At 55.9% G+C, this 20,037-nt stretch overlaps 1 protein-coding gene across 1 annotated transcript; it reads left to right on the forward strand.

Moving 5' to 3' along the window:
• The first annotated feature begins 433 nt into the window (after positions 1–433).
• Positions 434–15,308, forward strand: NAALADL1 (N-acetylated alpha-linked acidic dipeptidase like 1). Its single transcript, XM_006136565.3, has 19 exons — positions 434–650; positions 1,052–1,224; positions 2,066–2,184; positions 2,963–3,085; positions 4,295–4,484; positions 5,056–5,149; positions 7,320–7,424; positions 8,168–8,253; positions 8,585–8,704; positions 8,909–8,994; positions 9,278–9,341; positions 9,975–10,042; positions 10,121–10,212; positions 10,497–10,587; positions 12,991–13,072; positions 13,174–13,350; positions 13,838–13,928; positions 14,368–14,460; positions 14,894–15,308. Exons 1-19 carry the CDS (start codon positions 442–444, stop codon positions 15,060–15,062), a joined length of 2,232 nt encoding a protein of 743 aa, XP_006136627.2. The 5' UTR covers positions 434–441; the 3' UTR covers positions 15,063–15,308.
• Positions 15,309–20,037: the final 4,729 nt, after the last annotated feature.

Here is a 20,037-nt window from a genome sequence, read left to right on the forward strand (position 1 = left end):
CACCCTACTTAGCCCACCCCCCACAGCCCAGGAGTCCTGACTCAGTGCATGCCCACAAGACCCCACACCCTTCTGAGAGCTGTGTATAGAATCCAGACGTCCTGTCTCCTCTTGGGACGCTCACACCCCACCAATGCCCATCCTAGGGGGTGGGGAATGGAACCACCAAGGTCCCTCCCATCTGTTTCCTCATTGAGCTCAGATGGCAGCTGTTTTATGGGCCTGTCCAAAGGGCACCATTAGGTGCCTTCAATTGGGGGCTATTGTAGGGGAAGGGAGATAAGGCATCTGGGAGGTAATGAGTAACCCCATGGGCCCAGGTGACAAGGACGAGAGGTACAGGCTGATCCAGAGGGCACAGGGACATATCTGCCACTATAAAGGGCTCACCACACTCACCTCCCCAACAGCAAGAGGCTGGCACCCATGGCAGGCTGTGGGATGAGCTGCCTAAAGATCCTGGGGGCTGTGTTTGGGGGGGGCCTGCTGCTAACAATTGGAATTCTGTTGGGCCACTTTGCCATCCCCAAAGGGGAGACTGGCCAAGGAGCACCCAACTGGGTGAAGACCGTGGGCCGGGATCTGGATGAATCCCTGCTGCAGAGCTTTATGGATCAGGTGGAGAGCGGGAAGATCCGGGAGAATCTGAAGTAAGGAGGGGAGGAGAGATGGAAAAGCCCCATTGAATTCGCCCACATTCAGGTGATCCAGGAGCGCTGGGCTCTTCAGGGCAGGATCACCCCCTACACTCCCTCTCTAGCCCTATCCTCTGGGGGACAGGATTCTTCCATAGAGTCTATTCTCCCATTGGGCCAGCTAGCCTCCTCTCCGCCTATGGCCAGGCTGGAATCAGTGCCCCATAGAGGGAGATGCCCTGTATGCTCTAACTTCTAGCCCCCATTCTGGGAGAGGAGTGGGGTTTAGTGGTTGCAGCAAGGGGGGAGCAGGCAGCAAGGAGCCAGGACTCCTTGGTTCTGTCCCCCACCAGTACCTGCTGAGCTGCTGTCTTGAGGCAGCTGGGATCTTAGGCAGTCCACTGTGCCCTCTCCAGGGCCCTGGCCGCCCGGCCCCACATGGCCACAACTGAGGGGGACGAGGAGCTCGTGAAGCTGATGCTCAGCCGCTGGCAGGACCCACAGACCGGTCTGGACAGCGCCAGCGAGGATGTATACGGCGCATTCCTGTCCTTCCCTGACCCACAGAAACCCAACAGCGTGACCGTGGGTGTGTGGGGGCACAGTGGCAGGACTGGGGTCCGGGAGGGAAGGCTGAGCAGGGGGCTGGAGGGATGGGGTTTGCAAGGAGGGCAGGGGAAGTGGGTGCAAGGGTGAGGGGGACATTAGGGAAGCTGGGCACAGAGGCTTGTGGGGTGCTAGATAGGCCCTAAGGCCGTGGTCCCCAACACGGTGCCCGTGGGGGAATTTGCATGCACCCGCCAGGTGCTTGGGGCTGGCCTGGCCCCAGGCACATTGCGCACGGTGAGCGCCGGCCCCGGGCGCGCGGCACTTGGCGGGGGGGGCGCCGGCTCCGGGCACGCGGCGCTTGAGGGTGGGGGCGCCAGCCCCGGGCGCGCGGCGCTTGAGGGTGGGGGTGCCGGCCCCGGGTGCTTGGAGCGCGGCGGGGGAGCGCCGGCCCCGGGCGCACGGTGCTTGGCGGGGGGGCGCCGGCCCTGGGCGTGCAGCCCTTGGAGGGGGCACCGGCCCCAGGCGCGTGGCTATGGGGGGGCCCCGCCCCCGGGCATGCGGCTATGGGGGGGGCCGCCCCCGGGTGCGCAAGTGTCCCCGCCCCCTGGCGCCCGGCGGGCGAACGGCCACGCCCCCTGGCGCCCAACAACCTCAAAAGGTTGGGGACCACTGCCCTAAGGCATCTGGGTATAGAGAAGGGACAGGCAGCAGTGACTGGGGTAGGTCGAAGGGGGAGATTAATGCAGCTGAGGCCATAGAGCTGGAGGGCCAGGACAGGGTAAAGGGGGGCAGGGATAGATGAGGCAGATGGGGGCAAAGGTCGGCATGGGATGTCCCACAGTAGGCACCCTTCAGCTGATGAGATCTGCCTCCGTCCCCAGTGGAGAACAGCAGCCTGATCTTCTCAACCCGGCGCAGCGAGAAGAATGTGACAGCGGACCAGGCCCATGCAGATGTGGTTCAGCCCTATGCTGCCTACGCCCCCCCAGGGACTCCCAGGGTATGGAGTGGGGCTGGGTATAACCCCTGGAGGCCTCAGCTCAGCCGCCCTCCACTTGTGCCCAAGGGCTGTCAGCCAGCTATCTTATCTCCTCTCCCAGTCAGGACCATGCACCTTCTTTTATGAGCCCATCAAGGCTGCGGGGATGTCTGTGCCTAGGGTGACATGCCAACCACTGCGTATCTATGGAGACAGACAATCCTATAAACAGCTGTCACCGAGCCATCAGTCATTTATTCCCAGCCAACCACACAGGGTGTTACTCCAATAGCTGCCCTCAGGCTGGGGAGGCAACAGCCGTCTATCCCTTCCATCCCCTTGCTGATGCCCACATGGCCATGGAGCCAGGCAGACATACTTCCATGTGACAGCCACGGAGCCCCTGGGATGAACAGCAAACATCCTGCCAAGGGCCAAATACTCATAGATAAACCACACATGCCCTTTGCCAACAGCTACATGTCCACAGAGACAGTCACGCCAGCTGGCACCACGAGACAGCCACATATTCCCAGAGACACATCGTCATGCCAACTGCCATGTATCCTGAGGGATAAACAGCCGCCCTCAGCCCATTGCTGTGCCAACAGTCAGGGATCCCTGGAGACAAACAGGCCTCCCCTCCCCACGCTGACAGCCACGTACCATGGAGACTAATGGCTGCTCTCACACCAAAGACCTAAGTGGGTCCTGTCCTCTCTACCTTGCCCTCCCTCCCCTGCCCCTCTGATCCTCTCTCTCCCAGTGCCCTGGGGTTGACCCTCTCTTCTCCCCTCAGGGAAAGCTGGTCTATGCCAACCAGGGCAAGCGCAGTGACTACCAGGAGCTGGTCAATATGGGCATCGACCTGAATGGCACTATTGCCATCACCCGCTATGGGGGGGCTGGCCGTGCCGACAAGGTGAGGAGTGTTCAGGGCCTACAGGTCTCAGACACCAGGTGGCCCCCTTGCATGGCAGTGGGGGGGGAGCCATTTTCTCTCTTCCTGCCCCCTCATCCAGTTGCTCCCTCTCTGCCCTTCCATCCTAATTACCCCTATCCCTTGTCCCCTGATTTTATCCTATCACCCCTCTCCCCGCCCCATTACACCAATCCCTTTCCCCAACCTCTGACCCAAGGCCCCTTCAAAAGAACATAAGAACGGCCGTACTGGGTCAGACCAAAGGTCCATCTAGCCCAGTATCCTGTCTGCCGACAGTGGCCAGCACCAGGCGCCCTGGAGGGGGTGGACCAAAGACAATGATCCAGCGATATGTCTCATGCCATCCGTCTCCAGCCTCTGACAAACAGAGGTCAGGGACACCATTTCTATCCCCTGGCTAATAGCCTTTTATGGACCTAACCTCCATGAAATTATCTAACTTCTCTTTAAACTCTATTATAGTCCTAGCCTTCACAGCCTCCTCTGGCAAGGAGTTCCACAGGTTGACTATGCACTATGTGAAGAAAAACTTTCTTTTATTAGTTTTAACCTGCTACCTATTAATTTCATTTGGTGTCCTCTAGTTCTTCTATTATGGGAACTAATAAATAACTTCTCTTTATTCACCCTCTCCACGCCACTCCTGATTTTATATACCTCTATCATATCCCCCCTCAGTCTCCTCTTTTCTAAACTGAAAAGTCCCAGTCGCTTTAGTCTCTCTTCATATGGGACCCATTCCAAACCCCTAATCATTTTAGTTGCCCTTTTCTGAACCCTTTCTTTGAGGTGAGGAGACCACATCTGTACACAGTATTCAAGATATGAGACATCCAATCATCCCTGTCCCCATTTCCCCCGTTCCACCAGCCCCTGCACTTCCTGCCCAAAGTCTGTCCCCCATCTGGTCACCCCCAAAGTCTGATCAGCCTCAGGGACAGGGGAGGCTGGAAGAGTGACCCTCCCCAGGATGGGGAGCTGGATGGAACAGTCATGGAATGCCACCAGGGTGGGTGGAAGTCCAGCAGGGAGAAACTGAGGCAGGAATAAGAGCACACTCACCATATGTCCTCCAGTCTGGGCCATAGTGTGTGCGTGTGTGCGGGGGGGAGGGGACAATCCATCTCCCCTTTGCACTCCAACCCCGGCAATGGTGGAACGGGTAGTCTGACTGATGCGAACCCCCAGGCAGTGAACGGGGCAGAGTTCGGTGTGGCTGGCGTGGTGGTGTATACAGACCCTGCGGACATCAATGATGGGCGGGCGTCTGAGAAGGAGACTTACCCCAACTCCTGGTACTTGCCTCCCTCCGGTGTGGAGCGGGGCTCTTACAACGGCTACTTCGGAGACCTGCTCACGCCCTACTACCCTGCTAAAGGTAACGTGCCCGGGCAGGGCAGGGCGGGACTGGCTTTGACCCACAGTGCCTCTTGCTGCTCCCACCCATGAAGGGATGGGGTGGCTGTCCCAACCCCCTGCCAGTGAGGCCGAAAGCCTCCTTGAATTGAACCCCCGACCCCTGCTCTCATTCATCCAGAAAACACCCCATTCTCTACCCCCAGCTATATCCTGTGGTGGGGAGTTCTGCAGATCAACCAAATCCATGTGGGGAACTGCTGCCCTGGAGTGCCCCCTATTCCCTGGACTACAGAGCCCATCTGTCCTCCTCCAGCCCATTCACCCCACATCCTCTCCTTCCCCCACCAGCTGCACAGAGCCCAAAAGTCTTGTCTCACAGTTCTGTGGTTCTAACCACTCCCCCTCCAGACCCATGAATAGGACCCAGGAGTCATGACTCCCTGGCTTCCTGGTCCTCCTTGTGGTCCCCTTAACACCTCAGATCCCCGTCTGGACTCTGCCCACCTTCTATGGCAGCAAATGAACCCCTCGTCCCTGACAGGGCACTGGGAAATGAGCCCCTTTCTGATCCATCTGCCTCTCCCTCGTAGACTTCACCTACAGGATCAAGGAGTCAGAGATCCAGGGGATCCCGCCGATCCCAACTCAGCCAATTGGCTTTGAAGATGCCTTGATGCTAATCTGGTGGGTGACTAATTCAGTGGGGTTCAGGCAAATGAGAGGTGAAATCTGGCAGATTTCCCTTCCCCCGAGGCTTCTCCCTGCCCTACTCCCCACTAGATTTGCAGTCGTCTCCCCTGGCTCCCCATTTACCTGTAGCAGGACACAGCAGGTGAGAATTGCTAGTGGCTGGAGTACAGGACTTGGGGAATATTCCTGGCTCAGCCCCCAGCCTTCTGGGTGATCTTGGACAAGACACTTCCCCCACGTTGTACCTCAGTTTCCCTATCTCGAGAATGGAGATAATGGCGCTGAGTGAGAAGCAGTGGAACAGGTGGCCGGGGGCGGAGGGGGGGGGGCGCGCAGGTAATACACATGTGCACTGTCAGCTTTAGCCACTAGGTGGCAATAACAACTCAGACTCCAAGTCTCTTTGTTAAAAACACAATCATGACAGGCAGGGAAAGAAGGCCCCAAAAGGAAATGCAGCCAGGCCCCACCCCCTTCCCCTTCCGATTCTAGCAGTGATGCACCACTGAGGTCAGGACATTCACCTGAACTGAATTACCTGGATCATCAGCTCTTTGGGGCAAGAACCCCACTCCAGAGGCGGCTGCATCGCAGGCCCAGGCAAGGTTTCCTGTATAAATGGCCCCCACACTGGACCCAGAAAGAACTGCATCTCAGTAGTGGGGCGGAATAACTGGGGCTCCTGGGACTTCCACCGTGAGATAATACCTAACGCCCAAGGCAATGGGCAATGCCTCATCGTGCAGTCCTGCCTGCCTCATTGTGCACCTGCTCTATTGTACCCACCATCACTCCTCCAGGGCTATGGCTACACTGGCGCGATCTTGCGCCAGAGATATGCAAATGAGGCTAAGCGTGGAATATCGCCATGCCTAATTTGCATATCTAATGAGTCGCCATTTTTGCAGAAGAGGCTCTTGTGCCAGAAGGAGCTGTCTACACTGCCCCTTCTTGCGCAAGAAAACCCTCTGGCGCAATGCCGTTATTCCTGAAAATAATCAGCGTAGCAGCATTGGGCAAAAGGGTTTTTCTTGCGCAAGAAGGGGCAGTGTAGATGCTCCTTCTGGCGCAAGAGCCTCTTCTGCAAAAATGGTGACTCATTAAATATGCAAATGAGGCTCAGCGATATTCCACGCTTAGCCTCATTTGCATATCTCTGGCGCAAGATCGCGCCAGTGTAGACATAGCGCAGGGCCAGGAGGATTTTATGAGAAGTGGATGGAACAGCCCAATAGCACATATTGCCTTAGCTAAAAACACCAAGCACGAGTGTACAGTGAAATGTATATATGAAGGGAGTGTGGTTCAATGGCTACAGCAGGAGGAGCTGGAAGCCATCCATCGCCTGGGTTCTCTTTCCAGCTCTGGGAGGGGAGTGGGGTCTAGTGGTCTGAACAGCAGATTTGCGAGCCAGGGTTAGACGGTGATAGGGGGAGGCTAGGACTCCTGGGTCTGTCCCAGATCTGGGAGAGGCACAGGCCCCAGTGGGCTGGGGAAGAGGTAGCTGGGAATCAAGATTCCTGCGTTAATTTCCCAGCTCTGATTCCCTATACACGCCCTGGGACTACTCTCTTCACTTCCTGTGCCTCTGTTTCTCCATTAGGGTTGCCACATGGTTTCACAAAAAATACCGAACCCCACCCAAAACCAACACGCTGGGAAAAAATTCTGTTGAGCAAAAAGAAAAAGGCGCAGGAAAAGTTGTTGAGCAGAAAACAAAACCAAAAACCAAAACCAAAACCAAGAGCCGAAATGCAGTCGCGGCCCCTTTAACTCCCAACCTGAGTGATCTGCGCCACATGTCCCACGCGGCCTTTCATCGGCACCCGCGACGGCTACTTTCTGAATGTTTTTACTGGACGGCAGGCACAAATACCGGTTCAATGCTGGACACTTGGCAACCCTAATCTCCATCTATAACACAAAGACACCCACCCTGCACCTGCTGGAGAGTGTGGAGGTCCCCGGGGTTTGATTGATTCATGGTGTAAAGCACTAGGAGTGTCCCAGGGAAAAATGCCAGAGACTAAACACAGGAATGTTCCTACCAGGGGTGGGAATGCAGCCTTTGTGGCCAGGGAAGACGGACAGAGGATGCTGGGTGCTTTTGGGGAGGGGCAGAGACTCTAATAACCCCATTTATCTCTGGCCCTATGTCTTCTAGCAACTTGGATGGCCCTGAGGCACCCTCAGCCTGGCAGGGCTCTCTGAACTGCACCTACAAAGTAGGGCCAGGATTTCGCACGGGGGGAATGTTTCCCAACACCAGGTATGGACGGGGCCAGGATTGCATCAATCCCACCAAAATCACCTGGGAATCTCTACTCCTCCCCCATGCCCTGTGCAGACTCAGCCCACCCCCCCCACCCCCCCCGCACTGCCTAGTGGTGTGTTCCCAGTAGACACAGAGATTAGGTCAAACCATACAGTCTGCTTCCTGGGAGGTAACACTGCTTCAGATCTCATCTGTCAGGACCCAAGCCAGAGAGACCAAGCAGGTGGCTCCTGTGGTCCAGGGCACAGCTCACCCACCTTACTCCAGGCTGGCTTTCTGCAGACTGACTGCTGCTAGGCCCAGATCCATGCTTCAGTGCTGAGCCCCCTGCCTGTAAGCAGGACCAGAAAAGTCCCTGTGAATTTAAAGTGATCCCGAGCTGAACAAGATTCAAGACACCACATCATGACCCTAGCTGACCCCAAATCCCCCACTCCCACTGCACTGACCCCATCTTCCTCCAGCACCAGTTCCCCTCTCCAGACTCCCTCACACAAACCCCTCCCCCAAACACACCAACTCCTCCGATCCTACTGCACCAACATCAGTTTCCCCTCCCTGACCCTCGCTGCAATGATCCAAAGGGCACATTCCCCCAAGCTCCTCTGGGATCCTCCCATCCTGACCCCCATCCCCATTCCCCTCTCCTTCCCCATCATGTCAACCCCCACTGCACTGACGCTGATGCCCCCCGCCCCCTGCTGGGCTGACCCCCGCTGCTCCTGCTCTCCCCACAGTGACGTCCAGGTCAACGTCCACAACCAGCGACGCATCAAGAACTCCTCCAACGTGATGGGGTTCATCCGGGGCAGTGAGGAGCCTGGTGAGTGTCCCCCAGAACCACCACCAAGCACCCCCACTTACCACCACTCCCAACCCCCATTTTCCCAATCCCCCAACCCCAAGACAGGAATGTCCCTCATACTGCCCCTCTTCCCCCCCCCACACCCATTCCTCCAAGCTCTCATTTGCTTCTCCTGCCCGTGTCCTGGAGCACCTCTCAGTGGGCTCCCCTTCCCCCATGCCCAGTGACCCTCAGCCCCCCTAGTACGGCTCCTTTACCATCTGGGCTCCCAGACAGCAAGCTCCCCAGACACACTCCCTCCAACACCCCCATCAGCAGCAGGGCTGCAGCTCTCCCCTCCCCTCCACAGACAGGTACGTCCTATACGGCAACCACCGGGACAGCTGGGTGCACGGTGCCATCGACCCCAGCAGTGGCACGGCTGTCATGCTGGAGATCACCCGTGTGCTGGGCAAGATGCTGAAAGAAGGTGAGCATGAGGTTTGGGTCGGGGGTTCACTGGGGTGCAGTTATCCCTAGTGCACAAGTGGGGAAACCGAGGCACAGAGCGGCCTTGCTCTCAACGTTAGCAGCACATCTGTGGCAGACCCCAGTTGACCGGGCTCCCAGAACCGCCCTGCTCGAAGCGTTACGTCTGAATCTCCGGGGTGTGTGTGTGTGTGTTTCTCCACAGGGAAGTGGCGTCCCAGAAGGTCCATTATCTTTGGCAGTTGGGGGGCTGAGGAGTTTGGTCTGATTGGCTCCACCGAGTACACCGAGGTAAAAACCTACCCAAGCAAGCGGAGGGGGGGGGGGGGGGATGGTGGCTCCTCTTTGGAGGGGATATGGTGGAAGGGGGCTGTGACTGCTGCCTCCTGCTGTGCCCAAGGAGACTGTCCTGGTGTATGTGCTGATTGTGCTGTAGCTGGCCAGGATAGTTGCAGAACTGGCCTGTCACTCTGGGGGACTCTTCTCCCTGCCCCAGAGCCTGGGCCCAGATCGGGGGGCCCATGCCGCTCACCTGATCCCATTGCACTAACCTCTGGGTCCCCCCATTGCTCAGGAATTCTACAGCAAACTGCGGGAGCGGAGCGTGGCCTACATCAACGTGGACATCTCCGTCTTCGGTGAGTGTCCATCTGTCCTGCCTTCCTTCCTCCACTCTTGCGGCACTATCCCCTTCTCTGCGCTGTGCAGAAGGGCCTCGCCACTGGGCCCCGGCGGGCTGGGGTGTTTGTGGGGAGACGGGGAGGAAAGCGTGCATGCGAAAGTGCACGTGCAATCAGCTGGGCACAAGTGTGAGAGCCTGTGTGCGACTGAACACGCGTCCAAGAAGGTGCACCTGAGTGGTAGTGCAAGAGCACACATGGCAGAGGGTGGAACTGAGGAGCCATGCAAGGAAGAACATGTGCAAAGCTGACACATGTGCAAGGGAAGCACACGTGCAAGAGCGTGCAGTTGGACATGCGGCCACGAGCATGAAGCTCAGGGCAAGTGCCAGGGCCTGCAAACAGTCGGTGCCAGCATGTCTCAATGAGAGCCGTGAGCAAGCAGTAGCACAAGTGTGCACAGGTGCACGCATGTGCAGAAGGGCACATTCCGCCAAACATAAGCAGGTGGCAAAGGGGGCAGAGGATGCTAGCCTGGATGTGCTGTGGTGTGGCTGGGTGGGGAAAGCACCCCAGAGACCCAGGGCATGGCAGGTTGCCCTATATGAGCCAGCACAGATCCTAACATGGCCTCTCCCTTGCCTTCCACAGCCAACGCCACCCTGCGAGCCCAGGGGACGCCACCTGCCCAGAGTGTCATCTTTGCAGCTGCCAAGCAGGTAGTAGGGGGAGGGGCATCCGTGTGTCTCTCCCCTCTCCTCCCACAGGGGAGTGTGACTCACGTGCACCTCTTCTAGGTCCAGTCCCCGGCCAGCTCCTCAGGGTCCGTCTATGACAATTGGAGAAACCACTTCAACCGCAACAGCCCCATCTACGGCAACATCCCCAAGTGAGACCCAGTCAGTGGGAGCCTCCCCCCACCCCTCTCCAAGGGTGGATCACAAGGAGTGGGAGGGACAGGAAGGGGGCCCAAGATCTCCTACTCTCGCCCCTTTCTATGGCTGGCACTCAGGAGAAAGCCTCATTGCTGGGGCAGTAGCAGATTGGGGGGATACTGGACTGGATGGGCCCATGGGTCTGAACCAGATTCCACTCCACTCAGGGATGTTTCCCCTTCCTGCCCCTCCCCCCTGCCTGGCCTGAGCCATTCACCACTTTCCATTCCCCGCACAGCTTAGGGACCCTGGGTGCCGGGAGCGACTATGCCTCCTTCATCCATTACCTGGGCATCACCTCCATGGACATCGCCTACACCTATGACAGGGTAAGGACACCTGCGGCCTTGGGATCATGGGATCATAGAATCATAGAATCCTAGGGCTGAAAGAGTCCAGCCCCCTGCCCAGGACAGGACCAATCCCAACTAAACCATCCCAGCCATGGCTTTGTCAAGCTGGGACTGAAAAACCTTTAGGGATGGAGTTTCCACCACCTCCCTAGGTAACCCATTCCAGTGCTTCCCCACCCTCCTACTGAAATAGTTTTTCCTAATATCCAACCTAGACCTCCCCCACTGTATCTTGAGACCACTGCTTCTTGTTTTGCCATCCGTCACTTCTGAGAACAGCCTGTCTCCATCTTCTCTGGAACCTCTCTTCAGGAAGTTGGAGGCTGCTATCAAATCCCCCCTCACTCTTCGCTTCTGCAGACTAAATAAGCCCAAATCCCTCAGCCTCTCCTCGTAGGTCGAGTGCTCCAGCCCCTAATCATTTTGGTTGCCCTCCGCTGGACCCTCTCCAGTGTGTCCACATCCTTTCTGTAGTGGGGGGCCCAGAATTGGATGAAATACTCCAGATGTAGCCTCACCAGTGCCAAATAAAGGGGAATAATCACTTCTCTAGATCTGCTGGAAATGCTCCTCCTAATGCACTCTAATATGCCATTAGCCTTCTTGGCTACAAGGACACACTATTGACTCATATCCAGCTTCTCATCCATTGTAATCCCCAGGTCCTTTTCTGAAGAACTGCTACTTAGCCAATTGGTCCCCAGCCTGTAACAATGCTTGGGATTCTTCTGTCCCAAGTGCAGGACTCTACACTTGTCCTTGTTGAACCTCATCACATTGCTTTTGGCCCAATCCTCCAATTTCTTGGCTCCATTCCTGCCCTCCAACGTATCTACCTCTCCCCCTAGCTTAGTGTCATCTGCAAACTTGCTGAGGGTACAATCCATCCCCTCATCCAGGTCATTAATAAAGATATTGAACAAAACTGGCCCTAGAACCAATCCTTGGGGCACTCCGCTTGACACCGACCACCACCAGACATCGAGCCATTGATCACTACCCATTGGGCCCGACAATCTAGCCAGCTTTCTATCCAATTTACAGACCATTTATCCAATCCATACTCCCTTAACTTGCTGGGAATAATATTGTGGGAGATGGTATCAAAAGCTTAGCTAAAGTCGAGGTATATAACATCCACCAATTTCCCCATGTCCACAGAGCCATCATAGGAGCTAATCAGGTATGACTTGCCCTCGGTGAATCCATGTTGACTATTCCTGATCACATTCCCCTTTTCCAAGTGCTTCTAAATGGATTTCTTGAGGATCCCCTCCATGATTTTTCCAGGGACTGAGGTGAGGCTGGCTGGTCTGTAGTTCACTGGAATGTCCTTCCCTTTTTTTAAAGGTGGGCACTACATTTGCCTTTTTCCAATCATCCGGGACCTCTCCCAATCTCCATGAGTTTTCAAAGATAATTGCCAAAGGCTCTGCAATGACATTTGCCAACTCCCTCAGTACCCTCGGATGCATTAAATCCAGACCCATGGATTTGTCTATGTCTAGCTTTTCTAAGTAGTTCTTAACCTGTTCTTTCTCCACTGGGGGGCTGTCCACCCCCTTCCCATACTGCATCGCCTAGTGCATTTGTCTGGGAGCTGACCTTGTCTGTGAAAACAGAGGCAAAGAAAGCATTGAGTACTTCAGCTTTCCACACATCATCTGTCACGAGGTTACCTCCCTCATCCAGTAAGGGCCCTACTATTATTGCTAATATGCCTGTAGAAACCTTTCTCGTTACCCTTCACATCCTTGGCTAGCTGCAATTCCAATTGCACTTTCGCCTTCCTGATTGCTCCCCTGCATTCTCCAGCAATATATTTATACTCCTCCCTAGTCGTCTGTCCAAATTTCCGCTTCTTACAAGCTTCCTTTTTGTGTTTAAGCTCCCCGAAGATTTCTCTGGTAAACCAATCTGGCTGCCTGCCATATTTGCTTTTCTTGCTGCGCATCGGGATGGTTTGTTCCTGTGCCTTCAATAAGGCTTCTTTAAAATACTGCCTGAGCCGCCCTCTCTCCACAGACACGGCCGCAGCCCCAGATCCCTGCCCAGGTTGGCCTTTTATTGGGCGCTGGAAAATAGGCAGGGGACTGTAGCACTGGGCTATTTTGCTGCTACCTCGCAGGGGGCGCTCTCCTCTCACAGTCAGTGCAGACCCCTGTGTTGTGCTAGGGGGCACTGTATTACTGGGAGTGGAGTGGGGGGCTCAGTAGTGGGTGTTCTCCCTCACAGTGCTGACCCAGTGTGGGGCTAGGGAGCAGGGCAGGTAAGTCAGGCAGAGGTTTTGCTGGGGGATCCACCTCGCTAGGGGATGAAGGGGGCCTTGGGAACTGTGCCCCCTTTGTTTTCAGCTGCTTTGCCCTTTCCCTGCCCTAGAACAAGACATCTGCTCGGATCTACCCCGCCTACCACACGGCCTTCGATACCTTCGACTATGCTGACAGGTTCATCGACCCAGGTAAAGGGGCAAGGCGTTCACCTGGAGTGGGCCTGGGGACCTGGGCACCGTGGAGGGAGGTTTAGGATATGTCTGATCTCTTTATCCCTGTTTGGCCACAGGGTTCACCAGCCACCAGGCTGTGGCCCGGACGGCTGGCAATGTGTTGCTGCGGCTGGCCGACAGCCTCGTCCTCCCTCTCAACGTGAGCGACTATGGAGAGAAGCTGGATGAGCTGTACAATGTGGCTGCTCAAGGGGACTTCCTGGCCAACCTCAGTGCCAGCAATATCTCTCTTGGTATAAGTGTGACTCCTGGGTGGTATCCCCAACAGTCTCTGTCTTGCTGTGCAGCAGGAACTGGGGTGGTATCCCCAACAGTCTCAACAGTCTCTCTCTTGCTGCGCTGCAGGGACCAGGGTGGTATCCCCAACAGTCTCTCTCTTGCTGCGCTGCAGGGACTGGGGTGGTATCTCCAACAGTCTCTCTAACTGCACTGCAGGGACCGGGCTCAGTAGGGGGCATTCCCCCCTCTTGGTCAGTCCCAGCTCCAACAGCCAATTGCAATGATGGGTGCACTCCCTACAGTCAGTGCTTAGCTTGATGCACACCTTGGTGCTAGGATTGGGGCTTAGCAAGAGGCACTCTCCCCTTGCAGTCTGTGCTGACCCCAGCACAAGGGGGCACTGGCTGCAAAGAGCAGCGCAAGGAGGTGTGGGAAGGTGCTGATGGCATAGGGAAGGGCTGCAGACCTGTTCTCTTACACTTGGCCCTGCCCACCTTGCAGACCCTTTGAAGGCTGCGATTGGTCGGTTCAAATTGGCAGCGGCTGATTTCAACCAGCGGATAACAAAGCTGAAGGAAGAGGAATCACCCAGGTGAGACCCGCCCCAGACTGCACGTGTATCTGCATACACTGCATGGGTGGATGTGCATGCACATGCCTCTCAGCCTGCCTGCCTCTGTACAACTGCATGCTGCACAGCCAACAGGCACTGTGGAAGGGGTCATGCATGTGTTAGCATGTTCACATACGTGTACACGGCCATGCTTGTCCAAACATCACCTGTGGGGTGGGATGTCTCTCCTGCTCTATGGACAAAGGACGAGTGGTCCTTGGACCCAGAGAAGCAGGGGTCTGAAGTCCTTAGTGAAGACCCATCTGGGAATGAAGCATAGAGTGGAAGGTCTCATCCAGTTCTCTGGAGAGTGAAGGGTTGGGACAAGCTCTGGGGGGCAGTAGGCAAGGCTGGGTGAGCTGATGGTGCCCCCCACAGGGGTCTCTAATTCTACTCTGGTCTCTCCTTCCTACCTCAGTCCTCTCCAGATTCGGATGGTGAATGACCAGATCATGCTGCTGGAAAGGGCCTTCCTCAATCCCCTGGCGTTCCCCAACAAGTACTATTACAGGTAATGCCATCTGGGGGCTGGGCAGGACACCCGGGTTCCATTCCTAAGGGCCCATCTTCACCAGTCCCTACTGGATCCCGACGGAAATGTGTTGGTTGGAGGGGCATCAGCAGGACAATGAAATGGAGGAGGGGCACAGGGCCGCGAGGTTAGAGAAGAGGAGTCTGGAGTGGGGATTAGGGTTTACGGCTGGGGGGGGGGTAAGAGTTGGGACTCCTAGTTTTTATCCCCAACCCTGAAAGGGAAGTGTTGCCTAGTGGTATACACATGGGGGCGGGGTACTGATATTCAGGACACCTGGAGTCTATTCCCAACTCTGCTGCTGACTCGCTGCATAACCCTGGGTAAGCCCCTTCTCTGCATGGCTGTTTCCCCATGTGTATCACAGGGCTAAGGTGATTTTGACCTCTCCCGTTCTCTTTCAATCCCTCAGCCATGTGATCTGGGCATCCAAATCCTCTAATCATGCCACCTTCCCAGGCCTGGCCGATGCCTACACCAATGCCGTGAAGACAGGGGACTGGGACCAAGTCCGGAAGCACCTCACTATTGTCGTGCAGGCTGTGGAGAGTGCTGCCTCCACCCTGGAAGCTGTAGCCTAAAATCTTGGGGTCCACCCCATCCCACCCTGTCGCTTAAACCCCAGCAGCTTACACAGCTCAACTAACCCTACACAGGGAGCAGTCTGGGCACCCCATCAACACAGGACACCCCCTCTGTGTCCTGTGCTGAGCTGATGGTGTCCCCTAGTGTGGACATTGGGGGGAAGAGCATGACCCCCTCAAATCCGAGTGAAAGGGGGTAACCTGCTCACCCAAGGGCCTTTTGTGCTTCATTAACCAAGCCTGGACTATTAAAGCAACAGATGATGCAGTGGCTGCTTCTGTTTGTCCATGCGGGTGGTGGGAAGCGCAGGATTGGCCTGGAGTCTCCCAGGATCGGCGCCAATCTCCCAGTGACTGCTGGAAGCCTCCCTGGAGATGGAAATAGGCTATTTCAGGAAAATGACATTAGGTCATGTTGGGAAAAAACCCTCCTGGAATAGCTCCCGTCAGATCTGGCAACCCCAAGGGTGGAAGATGAAACTCATAATGGCGCAGGGAGGCTGTCTTGGCCAGCATGAGCTTTGCTTCCACAGCGAGGTGGCCAGCTTGGACCTAGGCCCTGCTGCCATGGGTAAGGCAGCCATGACGGGACCCCTGGACCTCACGTTCACGGTGTGATCGCCTCCTGAGATAAAAACTGACCGCTCTGACACCAGCCATCCTGGGTCTGGCCCAGACATGAAGGGTTTTTTGTTTTGTTTTGTTTTGTTTGAAAAGCCTATACTGTAGTTTTCAGTCTGTCTCCCTATTGAAACTCCTCTGGCCCATCCCCAGTGGTGCTGGGGGACAATCTGTGTCACCCAGGCTACCAAATGTAATGGGTACGTGGATTTTGGGGCCTGCTGCCGGAGCTCTCACCTCCACAGCTGCCTGTCTTCTACCTCCCAACCCTTCATCAGTTCAGCTCCCCCCCACCCAGCCTGACCTCTGCTCCTCTGGGGACTTTTCATCTCCCTCTCCCAGGCTTAAAGGGCTGTTGTGGGGTACCTCTCCCTCTTCCAGGTGGAGGGAGCAACTCTCCCTTCCCAAGCTGGGTGAGGATCAGTCCTGGGGGTGGACAGCCTGGAGCTGCTGGGCTCTTTGCTGGCTTCCAGCCGGGCTGAATTTCATGCGGGGAGTTGGGGTTCATCCCCAGATGAGCTCCAGCCCCATGGGAAATCCATCTTATCACACACTAAAATATTGTGAGTTGGGAGCACTGTCCACGGCACATTATAGGCCCCCCCCAACTGCAGAGTGGAGGGGGAGGGGAGTGGGTCAGGACTCCTAGGTTCTATCCCCACCTCTGGGACAGGCACTGGGGTCTTGCAATTAGTCTAGGGAAGAGTGCTGGGAATCAGGGTTCCTGGGTTCTGTTTTCATCTCACCCAATGCCTCAAATCCCAGTCCTGTTCTCTCTCTGCATCTCATTTTCCTCATTTCCAAACAGCAGTAACAACACTCCCCCACCTCTGGGCCTCACAGCCCCTGCTAGCCTGGCATGGCAGCCATGTTGGACCACATGGGTGCTACCTCTGAGGTGCCAACATCCAGGTGTCCAGATGTCACAGTCCAGGGCTACTGCAGTTGTATTTCCCCTCAGTGGCCCAGCAAGGGCTCCCCACCCCCACCCGAGCAGGGATGTAAAATCCCATTTAATTGGTTAACCGGGTAAATGTAGCGTTTAACTGATTAAAGGGAGGTGGGTGGGGAGGCCTGGGCTGGAGCAGGAAGGGCTGCAGTAGACCCCTCACCACAGGCAAGGGCTGCTCCAGCCCAACTGGAACAGCCCCTGCTTGCAGAGGGGGGTTGCACCAGCCCAGCAGGGTGGGCAGTGGGGGGCTCTGCCAGCCCCATGGAGGGCTGCTAACTCTCAGCCTGTGCAGGGCCCTGGCGGGACTGCTCCCAGCACCAATTAACCATTACCCAGTAAGCATCACTCGTTAAGGCACGTGCGGATGTGCACCACCACTAGAAACACATGGTGCTGGCTGTGGGTGCCCTGCTAATCCGCTGGGTGGCATCTGAATCTCTCCTGAGCAAGTGCCCAAGTGCCCAGCTTACAGGAATCCCTGCTGCCCAGCTCTTTGCTCTCCTGCTGGAGGCACAGCTCTCTCCCTTCTGAGCAGAAGACTGGCAAGCTGCCCAAGTCAGACCTGCTTGCTTTCTCTTTAGAGGCAAGCTAACAGCTTGAAGATACCACCTAGCACTTCCTAGGCAGGCCTGCATTATTCTTAAAGCAAAAGGTGCTGCAGAGGAAACAATACACGCACCTGCTCACATGCTCATGTTTACAGGAGCCCCAATCCCAACCTGGATTCTGGCAGGCACAATCTATCCACCCCGTCCCTCTCCATCCAGTGGGTTTCCTTGTGGTTACAACTACACCAAGGCTGTGTCTAGACTGGCAAGTTTTGCCACAAAAGCAGCTGCTTTTGTGGAAAAACTTGCCAGCTGTCTACACTGGCCGCTTGAATTTCAGCAAGAACACTGACTTCCCACTGTCTGAAATCAGTGCTTCTTGCAGAAATAATATGCTGCTCCCGTTCCGGCAATAGTGCCAATGTAGACAGCTCAGATTTGTTTTGCGCAAAAGCGCGTCTAGATTGGCATGGACGCTTTTATGCAAAAAGTGCTTTTGCGGAAAAGCGTCTATGCCAATCTAGATGCTCTTTTCCGCAAATGCTTTTAACGGAAAAACTTTTCAGTTAAAAGCATTTGCGGAAAATCATGCCAGTCTAGACGTAGCCCAGTAGTGTGGGGACTCAGAAGGCTCCATCCTTCCAAACCCAATGGGCCCTTGCCCCTCTGCACCCTGGTCCTACCAGTTTGCTGGATCAGGAAGGTGTCTGTTTAAAACCAGGCTATTTATCCAAAAACTCCTTTCTTTGTCTCTTGGGCCCTTCAAAATCCAACCTGATCTCATATCTGCATACCTCTCCAGGGGTGTCGCCTCTGGAAATGTGGCAGCCTGGATGAATTTGCCAAGTCCTGCTGTCTCCTATTGACTCATCCCATGGAAATACATGCAATTCCTCAGTACTGCAGACCCCATCACATTTTCAATACAACAAAGTGCAGAGATGTTAAAAGTAATTCAGGTCGATAACCCTCAGCCCGGATATTGCCAGCCTGTCACAGCAGGATGATCTGAATCCATAAACCAGACAAATGCCAGTGCACTGAGCACCTGGACAGACATCCCAGAGCAGGGACAATCCTGGGAAAACTTGCTGGTTACCATGGCACAGCAGCCATCTTGGATCACGCAGGTTGGGCCCCGCTATCACGGCATGGTGGCCATCTTGTGCTGCTACCATGGTGCAGTGTCTTCTTGGACCACGTGGGTCAGGCCCTGCTACCACAGCACAGAGGCCATATGATGAGGCCCTGCTCCAGTGGCATGACAGGCACCTTGGACTGCATGTCTTTGACAAGGCTCAATTTGCAAGGAAGCTTGGCTTTTAGGTGCCAAACACAGCAACAGGCAGAAGCACCACGGCGGGGCAAGTGGGACTCCCTCCAGCCCAGCAAGCTGGCACAGACTGCAAGAGCAATTGCACATAACAAGGACCTGTACCAAATGGACAGCTCTCGCTTACCCTGCAATCTCGGTCCCGAAAATACTGGAGCAGCTCCCAGCCCTGATGGAGCATCAGCGGCCCCCCAACAATGGCAGCTCCCAGGGATCTCCCACTCCTTCCTGCAGGGCTCAGGGCTGGGGACGTGAAAGAAAGATGAGTTCGGTCTAGACACTTGGAACTGGGACACTTGGAACTGGGACTCTAGACACTTGGAACTGGGACCCATCCACAGCCACCCTGGATCTGGACAGGGAGCCTCTTCCCAGCTCCACCCAGCTCCTGGCCCCACCTCTCTGTACTCACTGCAGGAGAGCAGCTATGTGTTGACACCTGCCCTTCAGATGTGTGGCCAGTGGCTCTGGGTATATGTACACTGCAAGGCTATTTTGGGGGACCAGAGGTATCCCGAAAGAGCTACCCCGCATCCAAGGAACATGCCTGTTATCATACATATAGTAGCCCAGTGTCTGAGACTCTGGAACACTGAAACGCTGGCTGTTCCCTCTGGGCGGTGCTGTTGCCTCCCGCCATGGTGCTCGGCTGACTTCTGTGCCACTCAGCAGGGGTCCCGCGTGGCGGCCTGGCTGAGCGGCACAAAAGTCAGCCAAGCGCCATGGCAGGAGGCAACAGTGCTGCCCAGAGGGAACAGCCAGGGGGTGGGGCCTGGATGAGTGTGCATCTCAGGAAAGGGCACCGGATTCAAAAGGAGGAAAGCGGAGCAGACACAGAGGACGTGGAGGAGACAGAGAGGAGAATGGAGGAGGTGGAGGACAGCGAGAGAGAGAGTGAGAGAGATGCAGCAGGAGGAGGAGAAGAGAAACACAGAGTGATAGGTGGGATGGGGAGAAGAGAAAGAGAGACAGATGGAGAGAGAGGCAGGAGGTGGATGAGAGCTGAGAGAGAGAAAGCGAGGCAGTAGGAGGAGAAGAGAGAGAGGCTGTTTGCACCACTTGCTCCCCCGCGGAGGCCTGGTTGAGCAGCGCAGAAGTCACCCAAGCACCACGGTGGGAGGCAAAGAGGGGCGGGGAGGTTACATACATGCCCAGGGGGTGGGGCCTAGACGAGCGTGCATCCCCGACGGAGACAGAGGAGAGCGGAGAGAGAGTGAGAGGCAGGAGGGGGAGAAGAGAAAGAGAGAGGCAGGAGGCGGAGGAGAGCTGAGAGAGAGGGGGGGGAGTCAGTAGGAGGAGGAGAGAGAGAGTTGGAGCGAGAGACCAGAGGCTCAGGAGAGAAGACCGACGTGGAGGAGAGACCTGAAAATCCCATCTTATGACGGGCTAATTGGCTAGTTTTGAATATAGTAGCCCAATGTCTGAGACTCTGAAATGCTGGCTGTTCCCTCTGGGCGGCACTGTTGCCTCCCTGGCTGTTCCCTCTGGGCAGCACTGTTGCCTCCCTGGCTGTTCCCT

This window comes from Pelodiscus sinensis, chromosome 11 (assembly GCF_049634645.1).
Source record: "Pelodiscus sinensis isolate JC-2024 chromosome 11, ASM4963464v1, whole genome shotgun sequence".
Lineage (NCBI taxonomy): Eukaryota > Metazoa > Chordata > Testudines > Trionychidae > Pelodiscus > Pelodiscus sinensis.